The 14,068-nt window shown below is 37.2% G+C and overlaps 1 protein-coding gene across 3 annotated transcripts in view; it reads right to left on the bottom strand.

Annotated features, from left to right (window-relative positions):
- Window positions 1-4,908: 4,908 nt before the first annotated feature.
- SH3RF1 (SH3 domain containing ring finger 1) overlaps window positions 4,909-14,068 on the bottom strand; it is a 66,823-nt gene continuing 57,663 nt past the window's right edge. For all 3 annotated transcript variants that reach the window (XM_015861026.3, XM_015861027.2, XM_085544909.1), the window contains 3 exons: window positions 12,950-13,308; window positions 11,041-11,375; window positions 4,909-7,521 (listed from right to left, as the gene is read on the bottom strand). In XM_015861026.3, coding sequence (XP_015716512.1) covers window positions 7,353-7,521; window positions 11,041-11,375; window positions 12,950-13,308 — 863 coding nt within the window. In that variant the 3' untranslated portion in view covers window positions 4,909-7,352. The remainder of the gene's footprint in view (window positions 7,522-11,040; window positions 11,376-12,949; window positions 13,309-14,068) is intronic.

Here is a 14,068-nt window from a genome sequence, read left to right as displayed (position 1 = left end):
CTGAAGAATGCAACTGCTCTGGGAGCAGACAGTTTCCATGGCACAGTACATGGCCATCCAAGGATGTCGTGCAGCTACACCACCAATTCAGCCTAACCTGTGCCAGCACTTGGGGGATTATGGCAGGGGCCTCACAGATAGGACAGCAGTCAAGCTCTGCTGTGGCCCTTAGATCTCAGACATCCAAACATAAGGTCATATCCAGTAAGGAACCACAGTGCCCGGTGGTGGGAGAGGAGTACTTGAATCATTTATGAAGAGATACCTTAGTGACAAAATAAGAAACAATTGTGGTTAAACCAGACAATGTATCATGGATCTCTTTAATTACCAGGCTGTTCTCCTCCCACTCATTCCCCACTCACACACTGCTGACAGGCCCATCTCGTCATGCCAAGAGAACTGACGCAACTTTCCCAAACTCAACACAGATTTTAAGCCCAGTGGATCCTGTGCTGCAGGAACACCTGAGAAATGCTACCTACAGAAATGGATATTTTATTATTTAAATTTTCTTGGACTCAGTAATCCTTTTCCAGGTCTCTTTCAAGTATTTTACGTGCTCATTAATACTACATCAAATGAGAGGAAACAAACTACAATTGTTTTTCTTTTATATGGCCAAACCTCATTAGCATTTAATACCAAGTTAACATTGATTTATCAAGGATTATCCTGCATCTGAACAGGTAGAAATCAATATTTTCTATTTTCTTAAGCAAAGCTATAGCAGGCCTCCACATAGAAATGTGGTTGTGGCACACACAACTGGGTTGGTAACAGTTGGTTCAGAACCTCTTTTTGGTTCACAGGAGAGAAATCAGACACCACATCACTCTTGATCTCCCTCTTGCTTACTGAAGACATTCTCAAAAGAATCACTCCAGCTTTCTAAGAGTTATGCCTAGCAGTCTTCAGCAAAGACCACCTACTCAGTGTTAAGGAATATGAGAATGTGAGAATACTGAATGCATAGCCAGAGTGAGTACCTTCTTTTTTAAATTATTTTTAAAAAGAGTTATAAAGCATTCATCTATTTGCATGCTTTCCCATCCTTCCTGAAAAGTCTGACCTTCGCACAGATCAGCATTATGAAATTTTTTTTGTAGGAAAAAAAAAAAAAATCATGCATATCAGATGTACATTACTATATGCAAAGAATTTCAGTGCTAGGCAGAACAACAGTTATTTGTGTACGACTAACTTAGAAGTTGGACAGATGCACAGAGGAAAGCTTTGAAAATGGAGCAGAAAACCAGCAGATTTTCCTGATCTGCATGCATTCAGAAGTCACACTGGGGTTGACTGACAGAGTGGGGAAAACTTCTTTGAACTGTAAACTTTTAAGAGCTAGCATTCTTCAGCTTATTGAGAAGTTCAACCAGCTGAAATAAGATATTTGACCTAGGTCACATCCCTTCTGTGGAAAACAATGTCAGTGACCACTTTAAAGTCACTCAGTTGCTGACTCATCTTTCTCTTCCAAACATCCACAGATATACCATGAGAAAATACAGCACAAGCCAACCACAAAAGATTCTGGGGCTAGCAGCTGTGTGCAGACCAAATCCTACTTTGTAATTGTGGATCTTAAAAGTCTATAATTTGACTGAAAAGTAACCGACTCTCCTACGCTTTACAGAGCAGCTACATGGCATCAACTTTGATCTAGTGCCTTATCCTTACAAATGGGACAAACAGTTTTTGAGAAAAGGATAACACAGCCCTAGTAGCTCTTATTTTCCAAGTATGATGATCAACAAGCTTCGTTTCTTTCAGATATAGCCATTTCTTCAGGGAATATATTTTCCACAACTATTTAACAGCAGGGGGTATATTCAGTGTATGCCAGCAAAATTTAATGAAATCAATGAAGTAGCACTGATTAGCAGTAATTGAGAGTACAACCATGTATTCCAGTGCCAAAGAATTTGGATGTTTTAAAGGCTTATACAGCCTTCCTTTCTGGGAAGCATGTGTAAGAGGGTGGGGGTAGGGGGCCTGAAGCAGGAGGAATCAAAGTCCACTTGATTTGTGGAATGGGGTTGCATCTAAGACAGCAGGGATGTTAAACACCTGCACAGATTTATTAAAATCCTGACATTCATCTTTCTGCCTTTGTAATACAGTGTATTTTTTTTTTTCTTTTCTTTCTGTGCCCAATTTCTACTCCTTAGTCTGTACACACTGTTCCCAGTACTCTGAAATTAAAACGTAGCTATAGTTTGGGCACATCTCCTGAATCAGTTTTGATTTAACTACCAGATGCAAACATTTGAAAGCCTTTGTGTTCTGTGTGCCATATAAACAGGACCATAATACAGGCATTTGAGTCAGTTGCAGAGGGCAGCTGAGTACTATTCATTTAGGTGTGCTAAGAGGAATTTTTACAAACTAGTTATAACTGTGAGTAATTGAAATCTGGGGGTAATGTTACTGTGTTTAAGTTGTTTTTATCCACTGAGTAGGAACAGAAGAGATGATTTTGCCGCTTCTATTTTGAGCAAAATAATATAGCTGGGAGGAAAGAAAACAGTAGAAAGATCAGATAAATAGTATTTTCTGATATCTGCTAACATTATATTCAGTGTAATTCCCATGATGTGATAGGCACACATAAAATATGTTAAACACTCAATGGCTTCTGCACATGGCAGATTATTTATTTTAAATACATACTTGTTTTGTTCCTTGTAGCAGGCTGATTCCAAACTGCTCTTCAAATGTCCAGTAAATCAGCTAAGACTCTCACTCGCATAATAAGCCTGTAGGAGACTTCTCTAGGAGAAGGGCTTAAATGTTCCAGCTGATGATCATGTTTGGAGGCACACATAATCGTTTAGAATTTATCACTGAAAAGTGGGCATTTACATTCAAAACAGGCTCAGCATCACAGACCTCACAAGAACTGGAACTGTCAGTTTGGCACATGAAGAAACTGAGGTTCAAAATATGAGACCTCAGGTTTTGAAGAGCAGCTGCCAACTTCATGGGTCTCAACAAGTTTGTCCTCTAGAAAGTAAGAGGGATTTGGATAACACTGTGGACTATGACTTCATCATATCCATACCACTTCCAAAGGCAACCCTCAAATATCAGCATACCCTATAGACTACACTGTAAGCAAATACTACCACTGTATATTAACAACAACCTGTAACTCTTGTGTTTTCTGTGGCTAGATTTTTATTTTTTAAACTTAAGTCAGTACTCAGTGCAATACTTACTCTCAAAGCAAATCCACCAGATGTCTTTCAGATAATTTAGGAATACAGATACCTAGTTTGGGATTTCAAATGTGTTTTTACATAAGAACGATTATGCAGTTCAGGCCAACCAGAATAGTAGTAGTTTTAGACACAGGCAAACAAACACAAGCTTAAGAGACTATGTAAAGATCAAGAGATGTATTTTCAGCCTTAAACTTTCAAGTGCCTTTCACAGAGCTGGATCCTGATAACAGATGTCAGATGTCAACACAAACAAGTCAGGTAAGAGGCAGGTGCCATTTACAGGTCTTCTAACTCCTTCCTCACACTTAATGCCTGGGTCCTCGTCTTCCACCATCACCATTCTCAGCAATTATTCTTTTATATAACTGTATTTTGAATACACCAGCTGATAAATGATTAAATCATTCAAAAGAAAGGCAACACTGGTTCTGTTCAAGCCAAGTTCCAGACAGTCGAAGATTTACCATTAACTGTCTACCATAATGCAGGAAAAAAGCACTTTACAGCGATCTGAGACATATGTGTATTTGAGAATCACCCTGGGAAGAATCCCCAAAAGATGGGTGCATTGGCATGTCCTATAAAAACATCACTATTTATAGTACAAATACATAAGAGGGACCATAGTGTCACAGTTCTTAAAAATAAAGGTTTTGAAATAGACAAATGTCTTCTTCTGTTTAGTTCAAGTCAATATTCACCTTTGAACACTCTTGCTTAAAGCTACTGGACAGAGCTATCCAGTTAAAACACTTTGCCAGCTCTACCAAAAAAGCTCGGATGCTAAGAAGCCACATTCTTGAGCCTAGGCAAAGCTACTGGCACCACTAAAGGCAGAGATAATGAAGTGAGGATGAATAGGATTTCACGCACCTCTGGTAATCCAAACGTTGTACATGTTAGAATTACTCAATAATTACAACACAAAAGCAAAGCAACAATAAAATCCCTCAAATCCAAAGAAACAGTTTTACTTCTTACCATGATTTTTTGTGGGTTTGTTTTTGGTTTTTTTTTCTTCCTATGGACACACTGATGTCTGATCACAATTCTGTAGGAAAAAAAAGCTGTTAATCAATAATCTCTATTCTCCATTTCTAGCAATGCTGTTTCTTCTTGGCTTCACTTCCAAACCCCCTAGATATTTTCCCCCATCAGTGAACAGTGAACTCATCTGAAACAAAAAGGTCTAGTTAGGCTTTACTGTTTGACTGCAAACTTCTTCAGGGGAAAGGAGCCTCTTAACACCCAACACCTCTGCCCTCAGAGAAATTTACTGTAGCTGCTTTAACCATAGAGCTGGGGACTCTCCTTCAATGCACACACTACACTAGGCACTTCATCCTCTAGGGAAAACACTTCTTAACTCCTCTGTGCCTGACGTAAGAGCTAGAGCAAATGAGTCAGTCATGATCAGATTGAGATGGAATTTACCTACATGTTCTGAAGTTGCCTGCAGAAATAAGGAAATGGAAAAGATCAGCCATCAGTTCTCTCTAGAATTTTTGCATAATATTAATCATCCCAAGCTTCCAACATTATGGAATCTGTAAACTTCCTCTATGAGCAGAAATACCCTCCTATAAATTCTAAAATTAAGTTCCGGTAATTTTATTGTCAAATTCTGTACAAGAAATTGATGTTCAATGTTTGCATACACATTTTGATTCAGTCGTTTGCTAAGAAAATATTTATTACGATTGGAAGTTTAACATAGTAAATCAAACACTTAACATTCACTGAACTTCAAACATAGATATAAAATACCTTACAAAAATTTTCTTGTATGGAATTACACAAAGCAAATGCACAGGGTTTGTCTGTTTCGACACTGAATTCATCCCAAGCCAATACCAAAAAGATAACTCCTAAAAGATCACAAAAAAGGCAGGATAACTGCATTTTGTCATTGCACTGCTATGTAATAAGCCCTTTCTACAAACATTTATTGTTAAAAAAATTAAAACCATATGCCATCTAACAGAACTACTGGGTTAACAGCTGATTTTTTACTGACTTTACACCATGAAAATCTATTAACAGAGGTAACTTAGTCACTTAGTTTAAAATATGGAGAGCAGAAATAGAAAAAAATTAACCTTTAGTAGTCTTTAATATAAAATGCACTACATTTTTCAAAATAAGGATATTATGACACACTAGTGCCAATTTATGCTGACAAAAGCTGATATCAGCTCCTTTCTAACTAAAAATTTGTTTCACAAAACCTTTATATATTACATGAATATTCAAGTAAACTATTTAAAAATATTAAAAAGCACAAAAACTGATTTATACAGTGTTTCAGAGAGACAGTTAATTTGGGAATGCTGTCATGTTCAACTAGATATATTTATAGATATATATTTTTTCTTTAAGACCATCACAATGATACTACATGATAATGGCAAAGAATCCTTGTCATTAACATTTGATATTTTTCAACGTATAACTTCAAAAAAATAAAGTAAGGATTTAACACATTGCTGTGTATTTGTTCATCGCTTTCTACATACTGTGTGATACCGAATCACACTACTGGCTTCCCTTTGTAAAGTGCCAAGTAACAGCCAAATTACATTAAATTTAACTGGAGATGATGGTGCTCAGTCGTCTTGCAAAAAATCACAACTGAACTTCAACAATCAAAAAATAAAAGTGTCAAATCAGAACCCTGAAAGACAAACATTTTCCTTGCAGGCTGCGTTCTTTATATCCACCAGCTGCAAGGAAATAAAAATGTTATATTAACAATTCAAACACTGGACACCTTCTCTGGTTGAAAGTGAGCTGATCACTAGTTTTGGTCAAGTGGCTTTTGGGAAACGTTCAGAGCAAAATAACCCAGTAACAGGTAATTGAAAAGGAAAATGCCAATCATGCACAGCTATTTTACTGCACGAACTGAGTAACACATGCAAGACAAAGAAAAGGTCAGAACATACCAAAGTAGAAATGACGTTAAGACATTAGTAAAATTTTCACAGTGTTTCATACAGCCTTTACTTTAACACGAGTGTATCACTTACCACCACTATTGCTCAGACACTGTAAAACACCTCTTGGCCATGCAGATCAGTTTGAGAAGAAAACAGCAAATTACGCTTCTTAGGCGTTTTTAGACAGCAAGTACAACTTATAATTTTATTTTCATATTCTGTTTTATCAAACAGGTGTTTTCAAGATATTATTATTCTAAGTACTGGGCTTTAAAATTCCCTCCAATTTTGTTGGATCCCGAGCACAAAACACCCCCACCCCGCCAAAAAAAAAGGCCAAATATACAAAGCTAAGCTTTGTTTGAACAGCCCAGTTATTAAAAAATCAAAAGATAGAGGGAAATTGTCATCGACACTCTTAAATTTCTTCCTTCCTAACCTTGAGAAGGCTCTAACCTTGTGATGGTTCAATTTCAATCATTTTTTCATATACGTCTTTGCCTCCTGGAAACATTACTCCACTTGTGTGATTTATGAAAGAGTAGAACTAGGCTCAAGAACACCACTGACTTTCTTTTCCTCTATCCAAAGAACAAAATGCAATTTTTCCCCCGCTTGGCAAATTCTATTTGACACCACATCACCACCATTCAATATTAACTCATACAAGAGACTTACTCCACTGTTAAACACCGCAGGGGAAAAATGTCCAGAGGATAAAGAGGAGGCTCTTTATCAGATACAATTGCTTGCTCATAAGGAGAGAATCCAGCTTCCCCTTAGCTATTCTTTCATAAATTAATAATTTGTTAAAATTATAGTCACAAGATTTTTAACTATTACACAAAATTCAAGTTTAAAAAAAAAAACAACAATAAATTAGTTACAGCCTTGTAAACAATTGTTCATTTATGTAACATACGTGGGGAGAAAAGTTCTATATAATAAATCAGACAGTACAAGGCACACATTACACTCAAGAATCGAAAGTGATAAAACCAGCAGATGCCTTCATCTTCTTTGTTTGCTGGTGTAATTGTGCTATAGACACTGTAAAAATATGTATATTTTTGTTTACATTACAGTCATTTGAAAACATTTCATGACTGTGCTTTTTCCGGTAAAATACTTGTGCTACTTTACAGTACGGTATGATTTGAAGCTCTTGGAATCAATTCTCTCAAATGTTCTCTACAAAGCTGCCGGGGAAAAGGCCAGTTTTTCCATTCCGTTGCAGAGTGCCTTTGAACCAGCCATCCTCGCGTTTTTTATGTACAAATACAATGTCACCTTCTTTAAGTTCAAGTTCTGCTTCACTCTGAGGAGGGTAGGATACCACAACTCTGTACCTGTTTGATAGGGAGAAAAAACCCAAAAACAACAGTAAAAAACCTTGGTAGTTCTGTTTTGTTTTTTTTTAAACGAATGCTTTCAAAATATCCCTATGTGTGTTCAAGCTTATCAAGAAACTGTCTAGAACTGTTAAATATATCTTAAACATAAAATAATAATAATGTAATGAATCTAAGTTAAAAGTATGCATCTCCTATCAGGATTTTTTTGTAACTACGACTCCTGTAAAACTAAACAAAAAAGGCAAGTAACGGGAGAAAACCATAAGCATTTTTTTGAAGATAAGCTTGAGACTCTTCCAGCAAGAACAATTCAACTATAATCAAAGCATTCAGAACAGAAATTGAACATAATTTTATAACTATATGTTTAACATGATGTTATCCCAGGGAGTGCTCTTAAGGAAGCGTGCAAAGAACAGAAAGAAGCAACAAATAAAATCTACTAATTTGCTTTTGGTTTTAATTATTTTTGTTTATCTTAGAGCTTTTCAGGAAGAGAATGCGTGTCGTCTTGAATAAACAGCTGCACAATTTGTGTACTACTTCATTAAAAATAAACATTTTTAGAAGCGTTCAGCCCAACGATTTCCTTTAGCACTCAGCTGATAACAATGTATTTTTCCAGTTTTTCCACAGTAAAAATCACTTTTCAAATACGACGTACATTACACATTTAGTACAGGCTTCTAATACTCTTCTATATTTAGGCTCTTCTGTGATGACTTGAGTTCACATAACCCTAAAATTTACATGTTATAGCTCTATAGACAATTATCATAGCTGAGTTTCTAGCTACATAATCAGTAATGGCTACATGCTGAAGCTGAATACAATCAATGGGTAACAGCAGAATTCAAAAGCTTCTAAGGTTAGAGGGCCGTCAGTGCAGTGCTATGAGATGTGTTGGACAAAATCTAGTTTCTGATTAAAATCAGAACACTACGCTCATTAAGGTTCTTGCTTCTGTTGTTTAAGAGAAAAACAACAAATTTAAAATCGGTTGAAGACAAAATACTGACTATAGCTCAATACACCCCTAATAACACCAGTTAATTCTGTGATACTGAAACACAGAAAGATTAAAGTACTGCATGCTTCTTAAGGACATAGTGTAACAGAAATGAAGTCTGTCTGCATCTCTAAAAGTGTTCAGAAAAGGGTAGCAGCAATGTGTAAATAGTTAAAGTATCTTGGGAGATCTATGTATACCAAATCATATTGGGATATAACCAGTTCTCTAATCAGGACTCAATGAAGATATGAAGGAGAGTGGATGCCAACAGCCAGACAACTTAGCTCACTGGAGAAGACTAAGTATAGTTATGGGAAGCAAACTTCTGGTTTGCTACAAAGAAGATAGAAGGGAATGCCACCATCTTCCCTTCCTTTTAAGAAATGCCTACAGGTATGGAAGTATATATTTGCAAATCCATGCCACAAAAAACCTGTGTACTCTCAAATCTGTTAATCCATTTATTCTGTATGAATGCAAACAAGCTCTTTAGTGGTTTGAGTTTTACTTCAAATTTCTACAGAACACACATTAAATATACTGTAAGAGAACTTGGCAATTTTACTGAATGGAAAAACAGTGGGATTACAATGAAGAATGCGTTCCCATATTTTAAACGAAGGCAAGACTCTGGGGAAAACTCAGAATCAGAGAAATATTTTCAAGTGCTTTTCAGACTTGATTCAGGCACTTTTGCTTCTTATTCATGCAGAACATAACTCCTAAATCCTCTTGTCAACTTTGAAAACAGAACTTGAACACTAATAATTATTCTCCAAAGTCAGAATAGAGTACTGTTGTGGTTTTTTCCCAGACAGGCTGTAGCTTCTGATTGGAATTGTGATATGTAAGAGCAGAACAGTATTAGCAGGAGATTTCTCTGCTCTCTAGCTCTTTTTGAGGTTTCTTTCATTAATATTTTCCATCCCTTCCCCAAAATTTTAACTGAAGATATGGTGATTTCTCTACACATCCCTCCCAAGAACTAATAACACTGATTCATGTTCACAAGTTTCTCTGAAGACAGAGTACAGCGTAAGCCACAAGTATACAGTTCTATTAAGCAACACAAGTAATGCGGCCTAGGGAAACAGAAAAAGAGACAAGAGCACATCAACAAGAAAAGTATTAAACCTGCCCTGAAAAGCACAAAGAGAATCCTTATGAAATTCTGTTTACAGACACTGACACAAAATATAGTAACTCTGTAAGTGGCAGAGAGAACAAATTTGTGGTAGTACTTCTCTGGTAGTGATTATCACTTCCCTAAATATGAAGAATACAGTTATATTAAAAGGATTTTCTTCATATATGTTATTATTAGATTACAGAAGTACACAGCATTATTCTCAACAAGTAGTTCCAAGAAATGAGTCTCCATCATGGAAGACTGTGAAGATGCGGATAGCTTTATACAAATACTCAATTGCCATATCATAATTAATTTGATATTATTGTTGTATTCAAAGCATAAGAAATGCTACTGTGCCAAACTGAATCATGATTCTGAGAAAATAATTATTTTTCAAGAAAAATCTTTTCTTATTTTCCATCTACAAGTAATCTACTTCAAAAATTCAGTACACGATAGAAGTATCCTCAATGAAAACTGCATAGAAACAGTAATAAACTTTTAAATAATGCTAAAAGTATGACAGAAGTCAAATAAAAGAAAGTGATGTATATACTGTCTGGCTCTTAATACACAGATGTAGCTTAAGATCAGTGAGACTCGAAGTACACTGGTATGTCCACATATCATGAGTTAGTAGCATTAGAACAAACTCTACACGTCAGCAGGATTCAGTTTAGAACAATTAGACTGCAACCCTACTGTATTTTTTCCCCCTGTGTGTAGCTACCATGAAAAAAAAATAAAAATCCTTCAACGGTCTTCATCCTGCTTGTCTATTTTCAGGGGTAATAATAAGAAACAGTAGTAAGAAAACTGCCTCTTCATTCTCAGTTCCTGCAACCTACCAAGGCCTTGAAATCTGAACATACTGGGTGGACACTAAAGGAAGGTGATTGAACTTTAAAGTAACTGCCTGGCTGCTTCAGGGACGAGACAACTGTGCACTTTTTAGTCTCACTTGTCTAGATGTAGAGGCTATCCTAACAATTCCTATACGGAGTGCATAGTAACAAGGAAATCATGTAGGAAAAGCACCTCTGCAACAGTTTAAGAAGTTACACAGAGATAAATTACCTATTCAGCATCAATCTGGGTTGGTAGTTAAATACTGCTAATAATTCTGAAGGTCTAACTTGATAATCCTATACACAAAACTGTAACGTTAATGTTTTGCTAAAGAGACCTACTTCAGTTCTCATTCCAAGGCTAGATCACTGTATTTTACTATCTATTTACACCAAAACTTTAAAGTAACTGAAAGCAAACAAATATAAACATTAGAGTGCCAGCAGTTCTAATAGAGAGAACAGCACAGAGTGCAATTTTTTATTGATTTTCCTAAGTTTTGGGGCTGAGGATAACTCACCTTTCACAGACAAGAGGCCTGGACTCATTCAAGACTGGACCCAGGGATGAGCAAGGCAGCCGTGGTGGTGGTGCTATTGGAACAGCAGAATCCAGGGAACTTGTTTTCCGCTGCAACATCTCCTGTGTCGGCCCAGAGATCTCGCAGTCAGTCGGACAGGTTCCAGCTCTGCTATGACCTCCTGCTGATGGAAGCTCTGGCCCAACTGCACCTTGCAGAACTAACTCTGTGGCTCCTTGCTCGACTTCCAGAGTTGGAGACGATGGAGGTGACAACCGTGGCTTGCGTTTAGTGGATGCTCCAGAAAGCAGTTTCAGCAAACCCTTTTTTTCTTTCTGTAAGCAAAGGGCAGTGCCTCATTTCAGAACAAAGGTTTTCTACAAAGAGCTAAGCACTTCCCTCCTACAGATGCCACCTTGTCCAGAGGAGACTTAGTAATGAAGAAATGCTTGATATTGTAGAAATCATTACAAGAGACAATTATGAAATTCATAAAAGAGAATTACTAAAACTCTGAAGAGAAGGACAGAAACTCATTCAGATCATAAACCAGCTAAGCGCTTTTGCTTAGTTAAGGTAAGTTAAGGCTAACCTTAAAAGCCAATGTCAGTGGACCAAAAAATTGTCTACAAAAAGGAGGAAGTCATTAGAGACCCACAAAGGGGAATCCAGGAAGTAAAATAGCTAACTCTCTATTCCTTCCTAGAAACTTCCATGTTAGCTCAGACCAAGCAGAGAGAAAAGTCTGCCCTGGAGGCTGCTGCTTCAGTAAGTGTCTTTTATTCATTTTCCTTCAGTAAGGGAAGGCCTTCATGATTTAGCAAAAATTTGACACACGGGGAACGTACTGTGTTTTGCTGCTCTGCTAGAAGAATTCTAAACATTCTTTTCACTTGTCCAGACAGGAATCCCTGAAGTCTAGGACTCACCCTGAAGAGAATTATTTAAGCTGCTTTTGTGTTTCTTGTGTGTTGTTGTTTTTTTCTTTAAGGGGTGTGGCAGCTATCGTCTCACCAACTCTTTGACTAAATGAATTTAGTGCTTATGAGAAGTGCCAGATTGTAAGCCCCGAAGACAAAAATAAGCTATAAACTAACCACAGAAAGAGTAAAGCTAAGAAATGTGAGACTTTTATTACAGCTTAGGATGCAGTGAAATTGGTGAACTGTGAATGAAAAATCCTCTGTCTGTTTTCCAAGTCTCCAATAACTTCAAGCTATTTCAGCAAAGATCTGCTGTGTACGAAATGGAAAAGAAAAAGAGAAACTCAAAGGAATTGGCAAAGTCCAAATACATTAGCATCTCCCACCTTGAACTCTAAATCTATTCTTTAAAAGCCCTTCCTACAGGCACCTTGGTCTGTTTTCAGAGGTTACAGCTGAAAGTCGTTTAAAAAAGTTCTACCTTTAACAATAACCAACAAAAATAATTAAAAAGTGGGTGAGATTACTGTTACAGCCTATAATCATTTAAAACCTCATAAAGTTTATTAAGAAGAGTATGTGGGTGAAAAGTAGCAAGGTAATGCCTAAAAACTTTGAGATCTAAAGGAAGTTGTGAAAGAAAAAGCTGTGTGTGTGGGGGAAGGGTTTCAAATACTCCACAACTGTAAAACAAAAATGGTCAGAAATCTGTTGGAATGTTTCTGCCAACAACGTAACATAGTGACACTGTTGGACGGTAAAAATGAATGTGGACACAAAGTACTTCAAATGGGAAGTCCTTATTCTTGAATGGCCATGGCTTGCCCACAGCTGTAGTCATAAAACGGCTGCCTGAGTTTCAGGCTAAGCCTTGTAAACCTTACAGAGCTGCTACTCAGTAAAGGTAAGAAAAAAGTACAGATCTCTAAGAAGTGTGCATGAAGAAAATTGGAGCATCCAAGGGAGTGATTTGATTCTCTACGCACCTTGACATCCTTGTCTGTTTTACTGACAGCAGCACTTCCACCAGCTGCTAGAGAGCTCTCTGGAGCCACAGGAGCTATGGGGTGAGTGTTCACAGTTCTCCCATTTGTATCTCCCTCCAAAGATGAAGCAGCAATGTTGGGAGAATTCAAAGAAGCTGCTGCACATGCCAGTGGGATGGCTGAACGGTTCACATTCACAGCTGTGACATAAGCAGCAGTATTTGGAAGCTGGGACTGGAGTTGCTGGGAGGCAACAGGATGGTGGGGAATAATCACAGCTGCAGGAATAAGGCATGTTTGACTTTGTGCTTGTATGGGTGTGACTGCTGCTGTAGGTCGGTCTTGATTGTGTACAGCAACTAGAACAAAAGGATAATATGAGAGAATTAACTTTGCACAAGGCATGCAAAAAATGACGCACTGTCACTGTCTTGCAACTAGTTGATTTTAAAGAAGTTTTCTTCCTACTGTATCACTTCCATTTATATTACCATAACAACATCTTACACAGCATCAAATCTATCTCAATCTAGTAACAGAGGAGCATATGTGTAGTAATGTACTTGAAACAATATGCAACAGGAAGATTAACAGCACTGCAGGTATTGTGGAGATGTCCAAGCCACTAAGCAAAGTACTTCACATGCAAAGAGTGATGCAAAGCTTTCATTTTAGTTCACAAGAGCTAGATAAATACTGCCTGGAATTTGTTTGTTCCTTATTATATAGTTGCCAGTGCACATAAAACAATGCAGAAAGAAATACTCCTTTACAGAAGCTGCTAAAAATATAATTGGATTGTTTTCCCTAAACAAAATCCACAACAGACTTAGTGGGCCTTTCAAACAGTAAGTACAGCAGCAATTACTGCTATGAGTGGATTTCTGAAAACATATGCTATTGTCTCTTGGGATGTTTAAATACAGAAATAGATTTCCTCATATCCCTGGTGAAATAAAAGGAACATTTACACTGGAAGTCAGAGAGCGGCATAGCAATGAATATATCCACCCAGGCTGCAGCCCAGCTGCAAAGCACAGATCTCTACATGAATTTATCTTTTCCAAGAAGCAACACTGCCGTTACAGTAATACTGTCAACAATATATGCTCTAGCTTA

The sequence above is a fragment of the Coturnix japonica genome, chromosome 4 (assembly GCF_054131305.1).
Source record: "Coturnix japonica strain WE chromosome 4, WE-NBRP24, whole genome shotgun sequence".
Lineage (NCBI taxonomy): Eukaryota > Metazoa > Chordata > Aves > Galliformes > Phasianidae > Coturnix > Coturnix japonica.
The sequence above is the reverse complement of the archived record's forward strand: the minus strand, read 5'-3'. Positions and strand labels throughout refer to the sequence as shown.